The sequence below is a fragment of the Trachemys scripta genome, chromosome 6, assembly GCF_013100865.1.
Source record: "Trachemys scripta elegans isolate TJP31775 chromosome 6, CAS_Tse_1.0, whole genome shotgun sequence".
NCBI lineage: Eukaryota > Metazoa > Chordata > Testudines > Emydidae > Trachemys > Trachemys scripta.
In genome coordinates this window covers 20,543,472-20,563,724 of record NC_048303.1, presented here as the reverse complement: position 1 = coordinate 20,563,724, position 20,253 = coordinate 20,543,472, and the positions used below count along the sequence as shown (strand labels likewise).

The 20,253-nt window shown below is 40.5% G+C and overlaps 1 protein-coding gene and 1 non-coding gene across 4 annotated transcripts in view; both read left to right on the top strand.

Annotated features, from left to right (window-relative positions):
- The first annotated feature begins 4,216 nt into the window (after nt 1-4,216).
- Nucleotides 4,217-20,253, top strand: part of ZFR (zinc finger RNA binding protein) — a 51,483-nt gene continuing 35,446 nt past the window's right edge. For all 3 annotated transcript variants that reach the window (XR_004646063.1, XM_034773136.1, XM_034773135.1), the window contains exons 1-2: nt 4,217-4,369; nt 4,547-4,631. Coding sequence is in view for 2 of the 3 variants with exons in the window: in XM_034773136.1 (XP_034629027.1) it covers nt 4,333-4,369; nt 4,547-4,631 (122 nt within the window). In the remaining variant the exon portion in view is untranslated. The remainder of the gene's footprint in view (nt 4,370-4,546; nt 4,632-20,253) is intronic.
- Nucleotides 19,186-19,322, top strand: LOC117879699. The gene has a single exon (XR_004646354.1). It is a non-coding gene; the product is annotated as a small nucleolar RNA SNORA66 (small nucleolar RNA).

Here is a 20,253-nt window from a genome sequence, read left to right as displayed (position 1 = left end):
TGGGGATTTTACCCACAAAAGTGTATGCTCAAATAAATCTGTTAGTCTCTAAGGTGTCACCGGACTCCCTGTTGTTTTTGTAGATACAGACTAATGTGGCTACCCCGATACTTGTTGCACTGAGGCTTTGTAAATGCTGGTAACCTATTATCTTTGGTTTAATTAATGGTTTAATTAATTTTATTTACTTGCATGTTAGCCAGGAACATCCACCACCTAGGCCTATTGCCAAGAGGTAACACATTTTCTTTAATCACCAGTCTCTGTGATAAGAGTGTTAGCACTGCTCATCTTAGGCTTTTTCTTCACTGCTTAAAAAGGGGTGTGTGGAGGCCGGGGGTTATTTTACAGAAAGATAACTAACTCTCTGTAAAAAGATACATTTTGGGGAAGTGAAGACCGGCTTAGTCTGGATCGTGTGTGTGAAAAATTTTAAATTCATCTTCTTTTGTAGAAAATTCTGCCTTGCCCTCTGGTGGCCAAACAAGGGCCATTTTAAATTTAAGGTTTTTAATAGCCTGCAGGAATATCGTTTAAAGAAACCTTTTCCACTCCTTGTACAAAAACTTCCAAGTCTACTCAAGGCTGGCTCAGTCTATGATTTTGAGAGCTTCGAAAGAGGCTAGTTTTGTGGGGAGAGAAGGGATGGAGGGAAACCCACATCACGCAATGCTATGATACAATAGCAGATATTTGCATCCTGTCTAGGCATCATATACTCAAATTAAACAGTCAAAATGGATGGCAAAATGCTAAACTGCTTCTTTTTCTATTTCACCATGAAGTGGAGATCTGTTCCTGTTTCTCCTACTCCCAAAGTTGAGGAAGATTCACTTTCCATTTGTGTTCCTATCTGTTTTTAGGTGCATCTAAGTTCTAAGTGAAGGAGGGACCCCACCCTTTGGGCTAAAATGTATCATGCTTATTATTTCCCCCCCAACAACATTTTTCCATCACTTGTTAAAAAAGTTTTATTATTTTTGTGGTATCTCAGTGGGTGAAGAGATGGGAGAGGACTCTTCCCTTATTTAAGAAATATTTTCAGATATATGTTAACCTGTTTGAATAATTTTTTTCTTTGCCTACTCCCTTTCCCACCTACTTCTTCACTTCCCCCCCCCACACACACACTTTCCTTTTCTCGCATTTAAGGATGCAGAAACAGCTGCATCTCAAACTGCCATGGGGAGAGTTTATCCAAAAGTAATGGTGTATCCGATTTGCTTCAGATTACAACTCCCATCATTAAGATGTGGGATGTTTTTCTTCTAGGTATTATTGTGCCTAATGCTGCAGTTCATCCTGTGCACTTGATCCTGCAAGCTACTACTCACGTGAGTAATGAAGTATAGTTCACATAATGATTTCTGGTGACTATATGAACTGTGAGCACTCTAATCAGTTAGAAATTGCTGAGGAACAATGTTTAGTCAAATAGTGCTGATATTTTAAGGAAAACTCTAGAAAATTTTCTAAAAGTAGTTCCTTGCTCTACCACCACAGGGATATTTTAAAAATACTCTAACATCAAGTTGTTATAATTCCATATCTAAATGAAGTGATTATACTACTGTCTCTTTAAAACAAGAGAAGTATGAAGAATCAATCAAAATTAAACTATGTGGAAAAGCAACTTCTGTGTAGCTACATCAGGCAACAAAGTGGGAAACCCAAGTTTGCATCTGGAGTGAATGCAGCTCAATAGTGCTGAACTCTTAAATATTCTGCACTCAGTTTGTATAACAAACTCCTTGTGATCTACATAGAAGCTCCTTGTGCAGAATGAGTATGAAATAGAAATCTGTACTGTAGATAAGACAAGAGAATGTTCCTCCCAGATTTTTAGCTCCAAAAGTCTGTGAAGAGACAAATGTTGCAAATATATTTGTTGAATCTTGGAGATAAAGTGGAATCACAAGGTCTGCACATCTCCTGCAGATGACTTGTTTAGCAATGTCATTTAAAAACAAAACTAAACACTCAGAGGTCATTTGTCAGAGGAGGAAAAATTTCAAGGATGAAGTGAAAAAGAGAATCCCAAACACTGTAAACCTGAAGTCCAGTTATGGAAAATTAAGTGAGTCAACAGTTTCTTAGGAGCAAAATGACTCTTTTTTTTTTAAGTGTCCTGACTCCAATTGAGGCTCTAATGACTTAATTCCCACTTCTGTGCATTTTTTCTGTGTAGGTGTCAGCTTGTGCAGGATAAGATCTTTAGCTGACATGAAAGCAAAAGCAATTAAATGGCTTTAATTACTAGCTGCTTTCTTCACAGAGAGAGGATCCAAGAGAGCACTTTCACTCATGGCACACTATCTGTTACAGGAGGTTGGTAATTTTGGTAGTCTGAGATGTAAACTAAAACACCTATGTTCACCTTGTTCATTCTCTTACCAGTGCAGGTTTCTTTCCTTACTCTGCCTGAGTGGGAACAAAGATAACAAGAGGAGTACATATCTTTATTTCCTCTTATGAAGGTACTCCATTGGCTTACGAAGCTAGGTGGAGTGATTTGGTACTACTGGTATGCCAATAATTGTGTGGAAAGTTATGTGATTAAACTATTGCAGATGCATAGAGAATCAAAACTGCAGATGCCTCCCTTTTGTTATGCAGATGACATCAGATGCCTCCCTTTTGTTATGCCTATTTTATAAATATGTCCATAGTGAAATAAAAGGTAAAAATTATCACTAAGAAGTCTGCTAAAACATTTTGGGAGTCACTGTTTTTTAATGATGATAGATACGCTCAAGCTGTGATAATTACTTAAACAGCTTTTTTTTAAAATCACTTTGAAAGAGAGCAAAATCCTTCCTCAAGGAGTGAAATTCTTTTAAATGACTAATTTAAAATTAAATTTAAAAAGAGTGCAACATGACAGGCCTTTGTTAGTTTATTGAAGCTGCTGCAGATATTGGGTCTTAAGGTCAATATTACCCACTGAAGGGGGGAAAAGTTAACTTGTGTGTAGTCATTCAATTTCAAGGGATTTGCAACTATCGGTTTCCTAATGAAGATTGCTTAAAGGTGGAACAGAATGGAACTCAATAGGTGAGAAGTAAATGCATCTAGCCTACCGAATATAACTTTGACTATAGTTACACAAATGGTGAACTTGGTCCCATATATTTGGAGATTCTTTTAGGGTTTTTTGAGGAATCTTAGGATGATAGGTTTCCTAACAAAGGTGATCATATTCACTGTCTCTAAACTGTTCATACTGGGTCAACACTAAGGACTGTATTTTCAAAGGAACCCTCTACTCATCCATTTGTGTGAGTGGAATGGGTAGTTTGTGGACTTTGTGCCTCAGCTTTGCAAAGGGATCCACCTATGTGGACTCTTACTTTCATGCCATGTTGTGTTGGTAGACGCAGTAGGCCCCCACATGGATATTAGAAGGGATCTACCCATTTCAGATTTTGCAGGATCAGGGTCTCATGGGCAGACCCCTGCATGTGCCCAACAAGACCCCATTGATTTAAAAGGTGCTCTGTGCAGCCATAAGAAGCTCACTGCAGGATCAAGGTGTGACTATTCATTTGCTCTAATCTCCCACATGTGGAAATACAATCTGTTCAGAGGGAGGGACCTGCAAAAGCTGAGGATGTGTATAGAAAGAAGATGGGTGAAAATCTAGTGACTACCACTGACTGACTACCTGTACCATACGTCTGACGAAGTGGGTATTCACCCATGAACGCTTATGCTCCAATACATCTGTTAGTCTATAAGGTGTCACAGGACTCTGTCACGTTTTACCTGTGTCACATGCTACTAGTATCACTATATTTTAATACTGTATATAATGTGTAACTGTATAGATGTGCACTTGTACAAAGATAGTTGTAATGGAACTACTGATACATGCAACGACATATAAAATAATGTCGGTGCAAAACAAATGAACATGTTTTCCCCAGAAGAAAGGGCTGAAAGTGCATGTGCATGATTATAGGCAATACGTCAATGGCTTCTTTACGTCTTCTGACTCTGGGATAGTGGCGGAAGGGGAGAAACTACATTTCCCATCAGCCGCTGCCCATCCCGCGCATGCATTCTCACTGCGGCAGCCTTCCCCAACGCCCGCGAGTCAGCTACGACATCGCGCGCGATGGCAGGATGAACGGGGACTACATCTCCCATCAGCCCCTAGTGCCCATCCGGCGCATGCGCATCACCCGGGCCTGCTCGCGCATCACTTCGTCGTTGTTGAGGCCGTAGGTGGGTGGGGGGAAGGGAAAGAGAGCGAGCGAGCGCGGCGGTGAGGAGGGAGGGGGTGAGAGTTGAGAGTTCAGCGGCCGCCGCCACTGCTGCCAGCCAGGACTCATGATTCCCATATGCCCGGTAGTTTCCTTCACCTATGGTGAGTAACACCACTCGGGTGGGGCGGGGGAGGGGGACAGCGGCTGCGGGCCGCGCGCGGGGGCTGCCTGAGGCGCCGTGTCTGATCTCGCTCGCTCTCTCTCTTTCTCCTCCCCTCCCCCCCGCCGCCGGGCCTCCCGCCATGGCCCCGACCGTCGCCGCTGCCTCGCCGCCGCAGTGCCCAGCCGGCTGGGGGAAGATGCCAAAATGGCCACCGGCAACTACTTTGGATTCACCCATAGCGGGGCTGCTGCCCAGTATAGGTAACCGAGCGCCCCGCCCTTCGCCTCCCTCTGCCCGCTCGTGTGGGTCCGCGCCTGGCCCCCGGCCCCCGCGTGCGTGCGCCCAGCCGGAGCCCCGCGCCCACGCTCGCACCCCATGGGGGGCCTCTCCCCATGGGCCTGGCATTCCTCCGCCGTGTGCGGCAGGGCCGGGGCCTCCCCGATCCGGTGGTGGGCGGGGCGGAGCGGAGCTGGGCTCCGTGCGGAGGAGGAGCAGCAGATCTCTAGGCCCTTAAATTAAAATGGCCACTCAGTCTGCGACGCCAGGGAAACAGAGCTGCCTCCTCCTTTCACACCCTCCTCGATAGGGGGGATTTTATCCCCCCCGCCCCGACGCACACATGATGGGAGAGTCTTTGTTACGCTGCAGAATCCCCTCTTCCCCCTCGGGGTGAGCGGGTGAATGAAGGAGAGTTTAAAGCACCAGGAACATGGGGTGGGAGGGGGTGTATTTTCCACAGAAATGCGCTCCGGAAAAAAAATCCTCCTTTGCAGAAGGGGTAGAGAGGCAAGGCCGTTAAAATCCATTCCTACTGAAGGTCTCTACTCAAATATGTGAGACTTGAAGTTCCTGTAGTGGAGTTTAGAGTATAACTGTACATACTGCTTACAGATAAGGTGAAGAAAGTACTTCAATAAAGCATTAACATGTCCATAGTTATAATTATGTCACCTGATCTTTTAGCTAAGACTTCTTTGTCAGCACTGTCTGCTTATAGTGGCAGAATCTGGTATGTGATCTGACGGGTTGGGGTTGTTTGTATTACAGAAGCACCTACTGGACCTAATCAGGGGACAAAACCAATTTTTATTAAGAGCTGTGCAGGCCCTCCCTTTAGGAGTCTGTTTTATTCACCTATGTCTTGTTGTTAACTAATAGCTGAGAGGGGTTGAGATAATCTGATGCTAATACGATCGTGTTCATATAGATTAGCTATTTCCTAATAATATAACTATTTGCCTAACCAATGATTTGGGGAAGGTTTATTTTTAAAAGGAACCTTGAGATCATTCAAAATCTATGGTGATTGTTTACCAAAATTTATCACATGGAGAGACACTGAAAAGTACTCTTAAAATAACTCAAAATAGAATAATGGATATTGGAAATTTAGAGATGATTGCTTCCATTCTCTCCTGGAAGTACAGAATTAAACATAAAATGTGAGATAACTGGCTCTTAATGCAAAGAACCTCCCTCCCTAAGTGAGTGAGATTTGATAGGTCTGCCAGTTATTATGTATGCACAGTAAGCATACATGGCATTTAACAATGACTGTCATATTTGTAAATGACTTCCTGAGAGAACAGCAAAAATCCTTCACCACCTGGAAGAAAAAGTGTAAACACTTCTCTTAACTCTGAATAACAAACACTGTTCTAACACAAAACAAAATTTGTTTTTTAAAATGAATCCCAAATTACTGAATTCTGCCGTTCTACAGTTTTGAATTGTAGACCGACACAAAATAATTAATATTCTCTTTATATTGGGTCGGGGGGAACTTACAGAGTTGACAAGATGACAACTTGAAAGAGTGAGGTTTGGAATTTCCCATTGAAGCACACAGTAAAAGTCCTTCATTGCAAGAGGATGAGACTTTAAAAATTGATTCTGTAATTAATTCTAAATAGAATCGTAGGAATTAGTGATAGAACTGTCCTAGTTGATTATTGTGTTTCCCTCACAAATGCAAGATATTGTTTCATAGATACATTAGTGCAGGAATCTCCTTCTGCTAAATGAGTTAGATTTTACAAATGTAGATGTGAAATGAGATAAAGTAAGCAGTATTCAACATACCCTTTGTATACAAGACAGATTAAGACAAAAAGACTGTAAATGTTTTGTTGGAAAAACACAGCCAAAACCAAAAATCCATTACAAGAGGAAGAGATTCCAAAAAAAACTTGCCTAAAAATGAATCTCTTACAAGGGACTTTACTTCCCAAGTGTGTAAGACTCAGTAGATCCATAGTAATTTATTTCTAGAACTGTATGTGTCACTGTGCAATATTTGAAAAAGACAGGGTGGTGAAGGGCAATTCAGCAAAAGTACTAACATGCCCTTTATACTAAAATAAAAAATAACCCTACATGGCTGAGTACCCTCATTCAAAATGTTCCAATTTATCTTAAGTATATCTCTGAAACACACAAAAAATAAAGTTTGTGTTGGTGGAGGATAAGACTTCAAAAACTAGGGTTACAGAAATTACAGAGAGAATAAATCTACTTACTTATTTGTAAATAGTCTGTTGCTGTGAAGGTACAGGATTTAATACCTGGGCAGAGGACATATCAGCAGGTCTTAAATAAAGATGGACAAAATCATGAATTGTTGAAGACTAACTCGCAGATTTGAAATGTAAGACTTCAACTGATTACACCTGTAGCAGTTATGACTAAATGCTTTGTTACCTGGTTTGCATCAATACTCTATTTGGACATATAAAAAGTGGCCCATCCCATATTAAAGGTGCACTAATGTAGCTAATTTTTGTAGTAAGTACCAAAATGCCTATCCCACTAATATACGTCAAACACATAATTACATAATCTTTCATGCAGACATAAGTCAGACCCTTCCAACTCTTTACAAATAAACACTCAAAACTCTGACCAGTTGGGACAACATTAAGGCTAGATCCTGGAAAAAGATCCACATGGACTATACTTTATGATAATGTGAAGTCCCATTGACTTCACTGGACATGGATGAAACTACAAGGATCTCTTTGCATGAATTTCTTTCCTGGATCTGAGCCTTAATTAATTTATATTTTTGAATATCTCAAAATACGAATTAAAACTTAAAATCTCTCACTAAAAACATCCAAAGCAAAATAATTTTTCATCCCGAGAGAGACTAAATAGTTCTAAATTTGTCAGGTGCTGAGGGGTATCTTTTCCTTTAGTTCAGAACAGATTTTTAAAATGAGACCAAGTACCAACTCTGTTAGCACCCCAAGTACACTGATTAAATATACAGTTATGCAACAGAATAATGATAGATATATTAGAACTATTGTCAAAGTATAAATAAACTAGGTAATTCCTCAGTTTATTAAAACTGACAAAAAGTTAGAGGAAGATGAAAATGTAACTGGAATAGAAATTGTTTGTGTGCTATCAGTATTGCTGTGAACCTAGTTTGTTGCCTAATCTAGTTTGATTTCATAACTAAATATTCACATTCTTTGTATGATGGGTGAATCAAAAGTATTGTAAAAAAATCTAAAATTAATACATTTATTTAAAAAAAATACAAATGTAGAAGGTGAAGTAAGAGTCTTTTTAGGAGTGAGGGTCTGAGTTCAGGTAATTCAAGATTACTGTGTTGTGCAGCTGTTCATAACATCACTTACACATAAAACTATGGAAGCGCAGTGCCCTGAACTGATTAGGTGGTTAAAAAAGCATGGAAGTCCCTTACGTTGATAAGTAGGAGATGAAGTAAGATTTTGAACATGTAATACGTAAACCAGCTGCATTTGTACATTTGTACAAATTTGTAAACTGAAGGCAGATAAGGAAACGGGCAAAGTGCCCACATTTCACACACACAAATAATGGAATAGAAGTGTTATTTCCTTCACTCTTACACCACTATGTATAATTTCCTACTGCCCATCAGTCATTTCTATATAGCCTTTATTCAAAACCATTTACGCAAACTATATAGTTGTAACATTACAGTCTACAAGGGAAAAACATTACATTATTGAAATGACCAATTAAGGTAACTGCTATAAATACTCCATTACCTTTATAGTTTGTACATTCTGTTAATGGTATTGACACACACAAATTCACTTTACAGACTTTGATTTTGCAACATAACTCTTTCAACATTTAAAGAAATATTACTATGTAAATAAAATAAACTATGATGGGATATGTTGGGAGTTCATAAGTACATATGGTACCTTGTGAAGTAATCCTTTCCTTTTGTGGCCCTGAGCTCCCTGATCCACCATTTGCCTAGGTTCTTATATTGGCACCTATCACCATTGTATCTGATTGTGTTGAGTATAAATGACAATAGCATAATCACTTCCCTGCTGACAAGAGGCAATGTTAGATTCTTGTTTTAATTACTACTGACTGTAGAAGTGAGAGTGTGTTGGTATGTGAGAGTGTACTATTGAGGGAAAGCTTAGGCAAAGAGGTGAGGTTTTCATTTGGCTCCAAATATGATGAAGTTAGTGGTCTTCCTTATTTCATCTGGCAATAAGTTCCCAAGTCTTTGTCTGGCTTCTGTGAACATCTTGCATCTCCCACTGTTGGTTGACAGTTTCGCTGTTTCAGTAAAAGATGTCATAGCTACAGAGAGAGAGAGGCAATTTTTCAAACTAAGACTAGTTCAGTGACCTTGAACAGGACTATATTCTCTCAGTGCAGAGAGTAGTGAACTGGTAATCTGATCTTTCTCAGAGTTTCTCATTTTTAGATAAAAAACAATTGCAGTGATCTGTGCTGGGCTTAACTGTAGCCAGAATTGGGTGAGATCTTCTGGTGAGCCACAGATGGAAGAGAGTCTTTTGCCACTGTGACTATTTCAGTGTCCAAGTGCAGAGCAGAATCTACAAGACCCTAAGGCTATAGAATAATTTAACAATCTGACATCAAGTGCCTTGGATGGATTGGGTTGTTGTATTGGAGAAGTCTCCTCCATATTTTCCTCTTCTCGCTAGCATTACCTCTGTCTTGTCTGGGTTCAGCTTCCGCCACAAAACATTGAGGAAGCTGTGAAGTGCTGCACTTAAGGCTCTAACCTACAGCCCTAAATGGGCCAGCTAGCTCAGGTTGAAAGTAACAGTAAATGTCAGTCAGAGGTTTTTGTGGGTGGACAAAAGTGGCTCAGTGGTTTGAGCATTGGCCTGCTAAATCCAAGGTTGAGTGTTCAATCCTTGAGGGGGCCGTTTAGGGATCTGGGGCAAAAATCTGTCTGGGGATTAGTCCTGCTTTGGGCAGGGGGTTGGACTAGATGACCTCCTGAGGTCCCTTCCAACCCTGATATTCTATGATTGTTAGGGGCACCACCTGAGTAAGAACTCAGGTTAGCTCTGTAGTGAAGAAATGCCCTTAGTCTTTGACTTCACTGCTTTAAAGAAAAATAGTATGTTTTTATGGTGGAATAACTAATGCACATTGGCTGTCCTTCCGTAAAATCTTTATAGAGACAAGGCACCTGTAGTTATTTACTGCAAGGTAAACTAGGAGAAGGCTTGACATGGGCAGAGGAAGTATAGTGTTGATCTTTCCTAGCTACCTTGTGTTTAAAAATTACAGGTGCCTTGTCTCTACTGGGATTTTGCTTGAGGTTAGCTATCTTGCATGACTTACCTTGGGTTAATTAAAAATGAATAAATAAAAATTTCTCAACTCTTTGTTAATGAAGACATAAAGGAGATGAAGTGTTTTGAGAAGGGGGGGGTCCTTGTCATCCACCCTTCAGTCTACGTCACTCTGGTGTACAGATCCACACACACTGTTATACCTCATTGGAGTCTTCTTGTGCATTTTAACTGTTAGTTTTGCATGGGTGCATGTATCAATGCACAGATATCTTTTAGAGATTTGAGAACTTGGTCAGATTTCTATTGGGGTCTGGACAATGAGCTAAAGGGAGGGAGTTTCATGACAGAAGGTGCCTGCCTAGCAACGTTTAGACTTTAGCTGAGCAAGCAACTTCAGGGCAAGAGTTTTTTCTCTCTTAGATGTTCTTGCCCCAGAAAAGTACAGAATATGTCTAATAGTAATGTCAGTAAGGTAGTTTAGTGCATCAAGTTTTCAGTGCATAAATCCATGTGTAGTCCATTATAGTGTCTTGACTGATGATGTTCCAGTTAATAATGATCATTATGAATAACTTTTATTTAAATCTAGCTTTGTTCTAAACCATACTGCTTGCAAGCATCTATGTGTATGTGAGTTTGTGGGTTTATAGTCTGTCTTGAGAAATTACACATTGGTATCTTGTTTGCATTTTATCAAATTGGGATTGAAAAATCATGACTCACTACTTACAGGTTTGAAAAATAGGGTTATTTTTGAGGGTTGGGCACATAAACTTTTTTTCTTTAGAATAAATTTTTTCCCATAGAAACAGCTTACTAAAGTTAGAGTTTAATTCTAGGGTGAAATAACTTAATGGTGCCCAGAAAAAAACTACACCATACTTTGGGACAGGAAATATAAAATGTCTGACCAAATTGATTGGAATTTTTCATATTGATGGAGGCTCTTGCACCGTACGGCTGCGGTTTTCAGTATCATTGCCAAACAGGAAGTAACTTTGGAGTTGTTTTTATTATGTTCATATAAATTCTTAATTTAAAAAAAATTGTAAAATAAAATGTGATGCATCTACTAGGCAGAGTACCACAGAGTAGCCATTGTTTTTCCTTTGTCCTGGGCAGTCCTGGTATGGTATCAAATACCACTACTGGCAAAAGATTCTTTCATAGAATCAGTGACTGTCTAGGAAGGAGATCTCATCATTGAGTTCTCCACTGTGTGCAGCTGCAGTCAAAAAGGAAATCTATTAGGATGCATAAAGAATGGGATTGAGAAAATATTGTGCTAAAATCAGTGGTTTGCCTTCATCTGGCGTACAATGTGCATTAGTGGTCATTCCATCTTAAAAAGAATTACAGAATTAAATGTGATTTAGAAAAGGGCAACAAGAATAATTAGGAGAATAGAAAAGCTCATAAAAATTGGGATTCATACATTTGAAAGGTGATCACTAAGAGGGGACATGATAAAATTATGCAAAATAATGAATGGTAAAGAGGAGACAGTGGGAGCTTCTATTTTTCCCCTCTCATACTACAAGAACAAGGTATTCAATTAAAAGGGGGGAAAACTGATGAAAGGAAACACCTTTTCATTCAATGCCTAATTAGACTGTGGAACTCATTGCTACAGAATGTCATTGAGACCAAGAATATAGCAAAATTCAAAGGAGGATTGGGCATTTATATGAACTATAAGAAGATCTGGAGGAGTTATAATAAATAACATTTTGGAAGAGAGAAACACTTCATATGTCAGGGTTTAAACCAGTCTCTTAACTGTTGGGGGTTAGGATGAGATTTTCATGGGGGGACAGATTATTCCACATCTATGTAGGTAGTTCTTGGACATTCCTCCAAGGCATCTGGTGTTAGTGTGGCAGACAGGATACTGGACTAGTTGGATGGTGGGTTTGATCCAGTATGACATTTCCTATATTTCTTTAGGCCTACCCTTGGAAATACAGCTGAACTTGGTCATCCTCAGAGGGTCTCTCATTTTTTTTCCAAAATGTAGTACCTTTTCAAATGTTGGGGGTGTTTTTATAGCATAGAAAACAGTCACTTCTGCTATAATGCATCAACATTATTAATCAACAACTATCAAACGTTAACTCATATATAGTACATTTAGTGATTGTTTCCAAGAGGAATTTCCTCTTCCTCCTTGCAGGAGAGCACCTATATGAGACTTATTTTGGAAGTCCTGTTGTCTGAGGGAGTTTGGGTAGAGTCAAAATTTACTTAGTCCCAACCTTAATTATAAAGCAAAATAGTATTTCCATAAGATTAAAATTGCAAGAAATAATTCAATCTTTTGATTGCCTTTAGTTTGATAAGAGCTCTCAGTGCTCAGAATTGTAGACAAATGGAGTAACAGCAACACTAAAGTTTATTGTATGCAAGCACACATTAGATACAATGTGGTAAAAGTTAATCCTCTCACAGAAATAGTATATAGACCATATTCTTTCTGAAAAATGAGCTGCTTTTCCAGTAATTGCTGCAGATTTAAATAAGTTTACTAATGTGTATTCTACCCAGTTAGTTCATAGATGCCTTAAATGTAGCCATCAAAGACTCTTCAGAGCTTGCTTCCCAAAAATTCGTTTTCTGACCAATCAGGTGAGAGACTTTGCAAGACATGAAACGTTGCATTAACATTGTCATTAACAATAGTTAATAAACCACAGTACTTTCTAACCCTAAAAGACCTGCTTTTGTGCTGCAGGAAGTCCACAGTTTGCTTTCAGGTAAGGCCAATATCAGGGAAGAAAACGGGGCAAGGTTATAGTAGGCCATTATCTGATAAGCCACTGACAATTCTTCCTATAGTCGTTTCAATATAGAAATATAAAAATAACCCTTGCTCTAGCCCCATTTTGTTGACTGATCTATTGATTATATGTTGTTAATCAGAACCCCCATTTACCATTCTGTGGTTTGGCAGGGTTCCGCCCCAAGATCAGAGCCAGAAGTCTTGGAGTCACTATGAGGATTCCAATGTCAACAGCAGAGACACTCTCAGTTAGGAAAGGCCTCTTGACTTTCTAATATTTTTATTAGGGCTCTTATTAACAATTAAAAAATTTCATTGTACTGTTAATAATAAATACCATTTATTTAAATATTTTTGGATGTTTTCTACATTTTCAAATATATTGATTTCAATACAGTGCAGAATACAAAGTGTACAGTGCTCACTTTATATTTATTTTTATTACAAATATTTGCACTGTAAAAAACAAAAGAAATAGTATTTTTCAATTCACCTAAAACAAGTAATGTAGTGCAATCTCTTTATCATGAAAGTTGAACTTACGAATGTAGAATTATGTTAAAAAAAACAACCTCTGTATTCAAAAACAAAACAATGTGAAACTTTAGAGCCTACAACTCCACTCAGTCCTACTTCTTGTTCAGCTTATCACTCAGACAGACAAGTTTGTTTACATTTGCAGGAGATAATGCTGCCTGCTTCTTGTTTACAATGTCACTTGAAAGTGAGAACAGGGGTTTTCATGGCATTGTTGTAGCCGGCATCACAAGATATTTACTTGCCAAATGCGCTAAAGATTCATATATCCCTTCATGCTTCAACCATCATTCCAGAGGACGTGTGTCCATGCTGATGACGGGTTCTGCTTGATAACAGTCCAAAGCAGTGCAGACCAACGCATGTTCATTTTCATCATCTGAGTCAGATGTCACCAGCAGAAGGTAGATTTTCTTTTTTGGTGGTTCAGGTTCTGTAGTTTCCGCATCGGAGTGCTGATCTTTTAAAACCACAGCTCATCCCTCTCAGATTTTGGAAGGTACTTCAGATTCTTAAATCTTGGATTGAGTGCTGTAGCTATCTTTAGAAATTTCATATTGGTATCTTCTTTGCATTTTGTCAAATCTGCAGTGAAAGTGTTCTTAAAATGAACAACATGTGCTGGTTCGTCATCTGAGACTGCTATAACATATCTATGGCAGGATGCGGGCAAAATAGCAGGAGACATACAATTCTTCCCCAAGGAGTTCAGTCACAAATTTAATTAACACATTCTTTTTTTTTACAAGCATCATCAGCATGGAAGCATGTCCTCTGAAATGATGGCCAAAGCATGAAGAGGTATATGAATCTTTAGCACATGTGGCACGTAAATATCTTGCGACGCCAGCTAAAATGGTGTCATATGAACGCCTGTTCTTACTTTCTGGTGACGTAAATAAGAAGTGGGTAGCATTATCTCCCGTAAATATAAACAAACTTGTTTGTTTTAGTGGTTGGCTGAACAAGAAATAAAGAACATATCCGATATTAAACTGATAACTACTGGATTTGTAGGCTTTAAACTTTTACATTGTTTTGTTTTTGAGTGCAGTTACGTAACAAAAAAACCTGCATTTGTCAGTTGCACTTTCATGATGAAGAGATTGCACTACAGCACTGCAGATATAAAGTGAGCACTGTATACTTTGTATTCTGTGTTGTAATTGAAATAGATATATTTGAAAATAAACATCCAAAATATTTAATAAATTTCAATTGATATTCTATTGTTTAACAGTGTGGTTAACAATGATTCATTTTTTGTTGATCATGTGAGTTAACTGCAATTAATTGACCGCCCTAATTTTTATTAACAGTTAGCAAAATCACAGACGCTCCAACCCAGCAAAGTAGTCAGAGATCATAGAAATATAGGACTAGAAGTGACTTCAGTAGGTCATTTAATCCAGTCCCCTTCACTGAGGCAGGATTAAGTATTATCTATTCCATCCCTGACAGATGTTTGTCTAACCTGTTCTTAAAATCCTCCAGTGACAAAGATTCCACCGCCTTTGTAGGCCATTAGTTCCAGTGCTTAACTACTTTACAGTTAGGAAGCTTTTCCTACTGTCTAACCTAAATCTCCCTTGCCTCAATTTAAGCCCATTACTTCTTTTCCTGTCCACAGTGGATAAGGTGAACAATTTATCACCCTCCTCTTTATAACAACCTCTTACATACTTGACAGCTGTTATGCCCCACTTGTTCTTCTCTTCTCCAGACTAAACATAACCAGTTTTTTTAATCTTTCCTCATGGGTCATGTTTTTGAGACCTCTAATCATTTTTGTTGCTTTTCTTTAGACTTTGTCCACATCTTTCCCAAAGTGTGGTGGCCAGAGTTGGACACAGTACTACAGTAGAGGCCTAATCAGTGCTGAGTAGAGAAGAATAATTACTTCTTGTGTCTTGCTTACAACACTCCTGCTAATACATCTCAGAGAATGTTTGCTTTTTTTCAATATTATTACACGGTTGATTCTCATTAGGTTTGTGATCTACTATAATCCCCAGATTCTTTTCTGCAGTACTCCTTCCTAGGCAGTCATTTCCCATTTGTGCAATTGATTGTTCCTTTCCAAGTGAAGTACACCTCTACCTCGATATAACGCTGTACTCGGGAGCCAAAAAATTATATCGCATTATAGGTGAAACCGTGTTATATCGAACTTGCTTTGATCCACTGGAGTGCGCAGCCCCGCCCCCTGGAGCACTGCTTTGCCGCGTTATATCCGAATTCGTGTTATATCAGGTCACGTTATATCAGGGTAGAGGTGTACTTTGTATTTGTCCTTGTTGACTTTCATCCTGTTTATTTCAGACCCATTTCTCCAGTTTGTCAAGATCATTTTGAATTCTAATCCTGTCCTCCAAAGTGCTTGTAAACCCTCCCAGCTTGGTATTGTCTGCAAAATTTATAAGCTTACTCTCTATGCTGTTATCCAAATCATTTATGAAGATATTGAATAGAACTAGATCCAGGACCGATCTCTGTGGTTTATTTATGAGACAATCGTGTGAGACCGTATCAAAAGCTTTACTAAAATTGAGATATATCACATCATCTGCTTCCCTCCTATCCACAAGGCTTGTTACCCTGTCAGTGAAGGATATTGGGTTGGATTGACATGATTTGTTCTTGACAAATCCATGTTGACTGCTGCTCGCCACCTTATTATTTTCTAGGTGCTTACAGACTGATCATGTGCTCCTTTATCTTTCCGGGTACTTTGGTCTACAATTCCCTGGGATTTCCTTATTATCCTTTTTATAGATAGGTACTATATTTGCCCTATTCATCCTCTGGGATCTCTCCTGTCCTCCATGAATTCTCAGGAGATAATTGCTAATGGCTCAGATCTCTTCAGCCAGTTCATGTATTTTAGAATATAGTCCATCTGGCCCTGCTGACTTGAAGACACATAACTTGTCTAAATAATTCTTAACTTGGGCTATGTCTACACTATGGACCTTGCAGCTGCACTGCTGTAAGGTCTCCTGTTTAGCTGCTGTATGCTCCTGCTGGCATAATTAAACCACCCCCAAGGAGTGGTGGTAGCTGTGTTGGCAGGAGACTGTCACTCGCCAACATAGCGCTGTCCATACTGACACTAATTGTAGAGGTTTTTAGAGGTTGGTAGTGTTATTCCTCAAAGATTCCATCTGCATTGTGTATGCTCCATCCCCACCCAGATTCTTTGTGCTGACTGTGGAGCCCCGCTGATCAACTCCTCCCCCTCCCAGCGCCTCCTGTGCACCAGGGAACAGCAGGGACGGGGCGGAAAGAGGCGGGGAAGGGTGGGTTGGGAAGAGATGCGGTGGGGCCTTGGAGGAAGGGATGGAATGGGGGCAGGGCCTGGGGCTGTGCAGGGAGAATGGGGGTGGGGGGGTTGGCAAAAAAAATTAAATCAAAATGGGGGTCCTCGGATTGCTAAAGTTTGAGAACTGCTGCTATATATGACATTTTCTATTAATGTTCCTCCTGGGAGTCACTGCAGCACCAGAACTGCGAGCAAGGAGATTGTATCTCTCCTGTGCTTGCAATGCTCCAGGTGTGATTATGCAGGCAGTGTGGAGGAGATTGAGGAAGCCGAGGATAACAGAGGTGAACAGGCACGGGCTGACAGCATAGGCTGAAGGGTTAGGAATTGGCTGGGTTGGACTAAAGCAAGCTAAGGGGTGCAGGCTGAGTAGGGCAATGGAAGTAGAGGGAGACAGGGACAGGCTTTGTGTGGGAGACTTGGAGAGAAGCAGAGAGGCTAGATATAGTCATACTAGGGGGAGCTGGAGGAGATGGGTCAGAAAGGTCTGTAATGGCTGGAATACATTTCCCTCAAACTTGAAATAGAACCCAGAATTACAGTGTGCATGTCATTCTCTTTCTAGTGGCTGGTCCAACACAGAGTATAACAGCCTACTTACTACTGTTACCAAATACCTCGTTAACTCAAGTAGTAGAGGTCTATTCTGGGGGTCTAAAGATTCCAACCGTGCTGATTACCTACACGGGGGCCAATTTGGTTCCACATGGCGCTATGTTTTTTAATTAGTATTTGTTTTTAAATGGGAAATAAGTCTTATTTGTATGTAAAAAGAGCTCACTGAAAATAAGGATTTTTTCATCCTTGTTTGACCTTCTGTCTACATTTCTCCTGAGTACTTTGTTCCTGGAAAAAAAAGTCTCCCTTTTGAGAGTCCCTGATATCCTGCCCTTAAGAAAATTTGTCTAAAACATATACGTGACTTTCTGGAGGAACATTATAATCTATCAAATGCAAACATTGCTTGCAGAGCCATTGGAGGCAAGTTTTGCAACAGCTCATGTACATAAGGAAGGAAATGTCCCCAGGCTTGGTCTCTGCCTATATGACCACTGGGGATAGGAGCAAGGCACAGGAATGGATAGAGAGCATCTAAAGCAGCGTTTTTCAAAGTTTGGGATGCAACCCAGTACTGGGTCACAGCATGAAAGGCACTGGGTCTCTCTCGTCAGCATTGCAGGCTAGTCTAAAAATTCCCATTGGCGGTACTGGCCAGCTAAGGCAGGCTAGTGCCTACCTGTTCCGACAACGCACTGCACTCCAGAATTGGCCAGGAGTGGGTCCAGCTTCTAAGCAGGGGGGCCATGGGGCTCTGCGCACTGCCCCCACCATGAGCATGGGCTCCAAAATCCCATTGGCCACTTTGCTGCCAGTGGGAGCTGGGGGTAGGGGAGCGGTGCCTGCGGGTGAGAGCCGAGTGCCTAGAAGCCGGACCTGCTGCTGGCCGCTTGAGGCAGTCCGCGGTGCCAGGAGAGGTGGGAAGCCTGCCTTTGCATCCCGGCTGGGCTGCTAACTGGGAGCCACCAGAGGTAAGTCTGCACCCCAATCCCCAGCCCTGAGCCCCCCCAAACCTGGAACCCCTTCTTGCACCCCAAGACCCCCAGCCCAGAGCCCTGACCCCCTCCTGCATCCCAATTCCCTGCCCCAGGTCAGAGTGCCCCCCCCAAAAAATCCAGAGCCCCTCCTGCATCCCAAACCCCTCATCCCCAGCTCCCTTGAGTTGTGAGCATCAACAATTTTCTTAAATTGGGTCCCCAGAAAAAAAGTTTGAAAACCACTGATCTAAAGTACCCTCAGATAGTGAGTTCCTTTAAAATTAAATGAGACAAAATTTATCCATTTATCTAGTATCCTCTGGAAAGACAAATTGCTGTGGATCGGGACTCTAGGGTTTAAGCAAACCAAGAGAGCAGAAGGTAGATAATCCAGAAGTAATCAAATTTTTTGTGGGGTGGAACTTAAAAATTAAAAGATAGGAATGAGTGGGTTGAAAAGAAGTTGGACCCAAAATTGCAGTGTAACTGAAGTTCTTCTTTGATAATTGCTTCTGTAGATTCCCCTGATTAGATGAGAATCAAAGCCATTTGAGGTTCTGCAGAACTACCCAGTGCCTTTTTTTTTTTTTTTTTTTTAATACTTTCTTGGAACTTTAAGATGTCCATTTGTATTTCACATGCAGGAAAGTGTGGGTAATCATATCAATGATAAATGAGCCATGCCAGTGTGTGTGGCATTAGGTTATTGGTGGTTTTGTGGGGTGGTTGATTACAATATACCCACAGTGTGCACCATATCTTGTTAATGCACATCTTGTGGGTTATATCCATATGAACAAAAAAATAACCTATGACAGGGAGGGAGTTCTGAAAGGTAGAATCAGTAAAGTGTGACACTCATTAGATAGGGACCAGTTGTGATAGAGTAAAAGAAACTGAAAAAAAGAACCATAGAGGGATTTTTGTGAGTACTGAGCCAGATTTGAAGATTCCAGGGAAGTGTGGTGAGTTCTTCAGAATGCTAAGACTGTAATGATTGACAGTAAGCATCTAAAAATTGCCTAAGAAACTGTCACTTCAGAATACTTTCCTATAATCTTGCAAACTCGATCACTAGCTCTGCATGATGTTGCAGAAGCAAGGGGAACAGGTTTGCTAAAGTAAGCATGGTAATAGAACCTTATTAGCCTTAGAAATCACATGACTAGGGCTGTTAATTCTGTACCATTACAAGACAGCTGTTTTTGCCAAACACTAAATATTTTTCAAATTATGATCCACCTTGCTAAACTCTCACTAATGACTGGGAAATTGGTTCCTAGTTACAAATGAGATTTAAAAAAAATCAAGGATAAAATGAAAAAAAGCCTTATTTTGATAGGTATGATGCTAACCAGTATGTGAGCAGTGGTATTGTAGTATAACTTAAACAATAATGAAGCTTTATTACAAGAGTTGCCTGCTCTCAACATTTTTGAGCATTTCATGGTTTAGCTTATTTTTAGTAGCTGCTTGTCATCTCATGAACAACTTCTCTCAAATTCAGGAAATCTCTGTTATTTCCACATGCACAATTCAGTATTGATAAACAGGCAGCTGTTTGTAGCCTGATCTAATGTCTCTGGGTAGCAGTTCTCACCTTTTACCACCAGAAGCCACCCCTCCCAGACTGGTCTGCTCCTGCTCCGCAAGAGGCATAGAGCTTAAGTCGATGTAGTTAGGTCAACGCTGTGTCAGGGTAGATGCTGTGTTGCTTACATCAGACTGTTCCAGCTGACAGCGTGGACTCCAGCCACACCAGGGCTGAAAGCCCAAAGCCACGATAGGGCTCGGGCTGTCAGCTCCAGGCATCGGGGCTGCCAGTGACCCACATTGATAGTTAAATCAGTGCAAGCACGCCTGGTGAGGATGCACCCCGCCAACAGAAGGAGTTAGCATGGACATGCAAAACAGATTTAATTACTGTGGTGGCTGTACGTCAACGTAACTTAAAGCGAGTTCACTTTGTAGCGTAGACTTGTCTGAAAAGCAGCAGGAACCATTCTCAAGTAGTGGTAGCAACGGCTCCGACCTGTTTCTTGCCCCCATGATTCTTAACATTGCAATGAGGGAGAATTGAAAGAAAATGTGGGCTTCATCATTAAGTCAGTGGCACATCCCTGCATT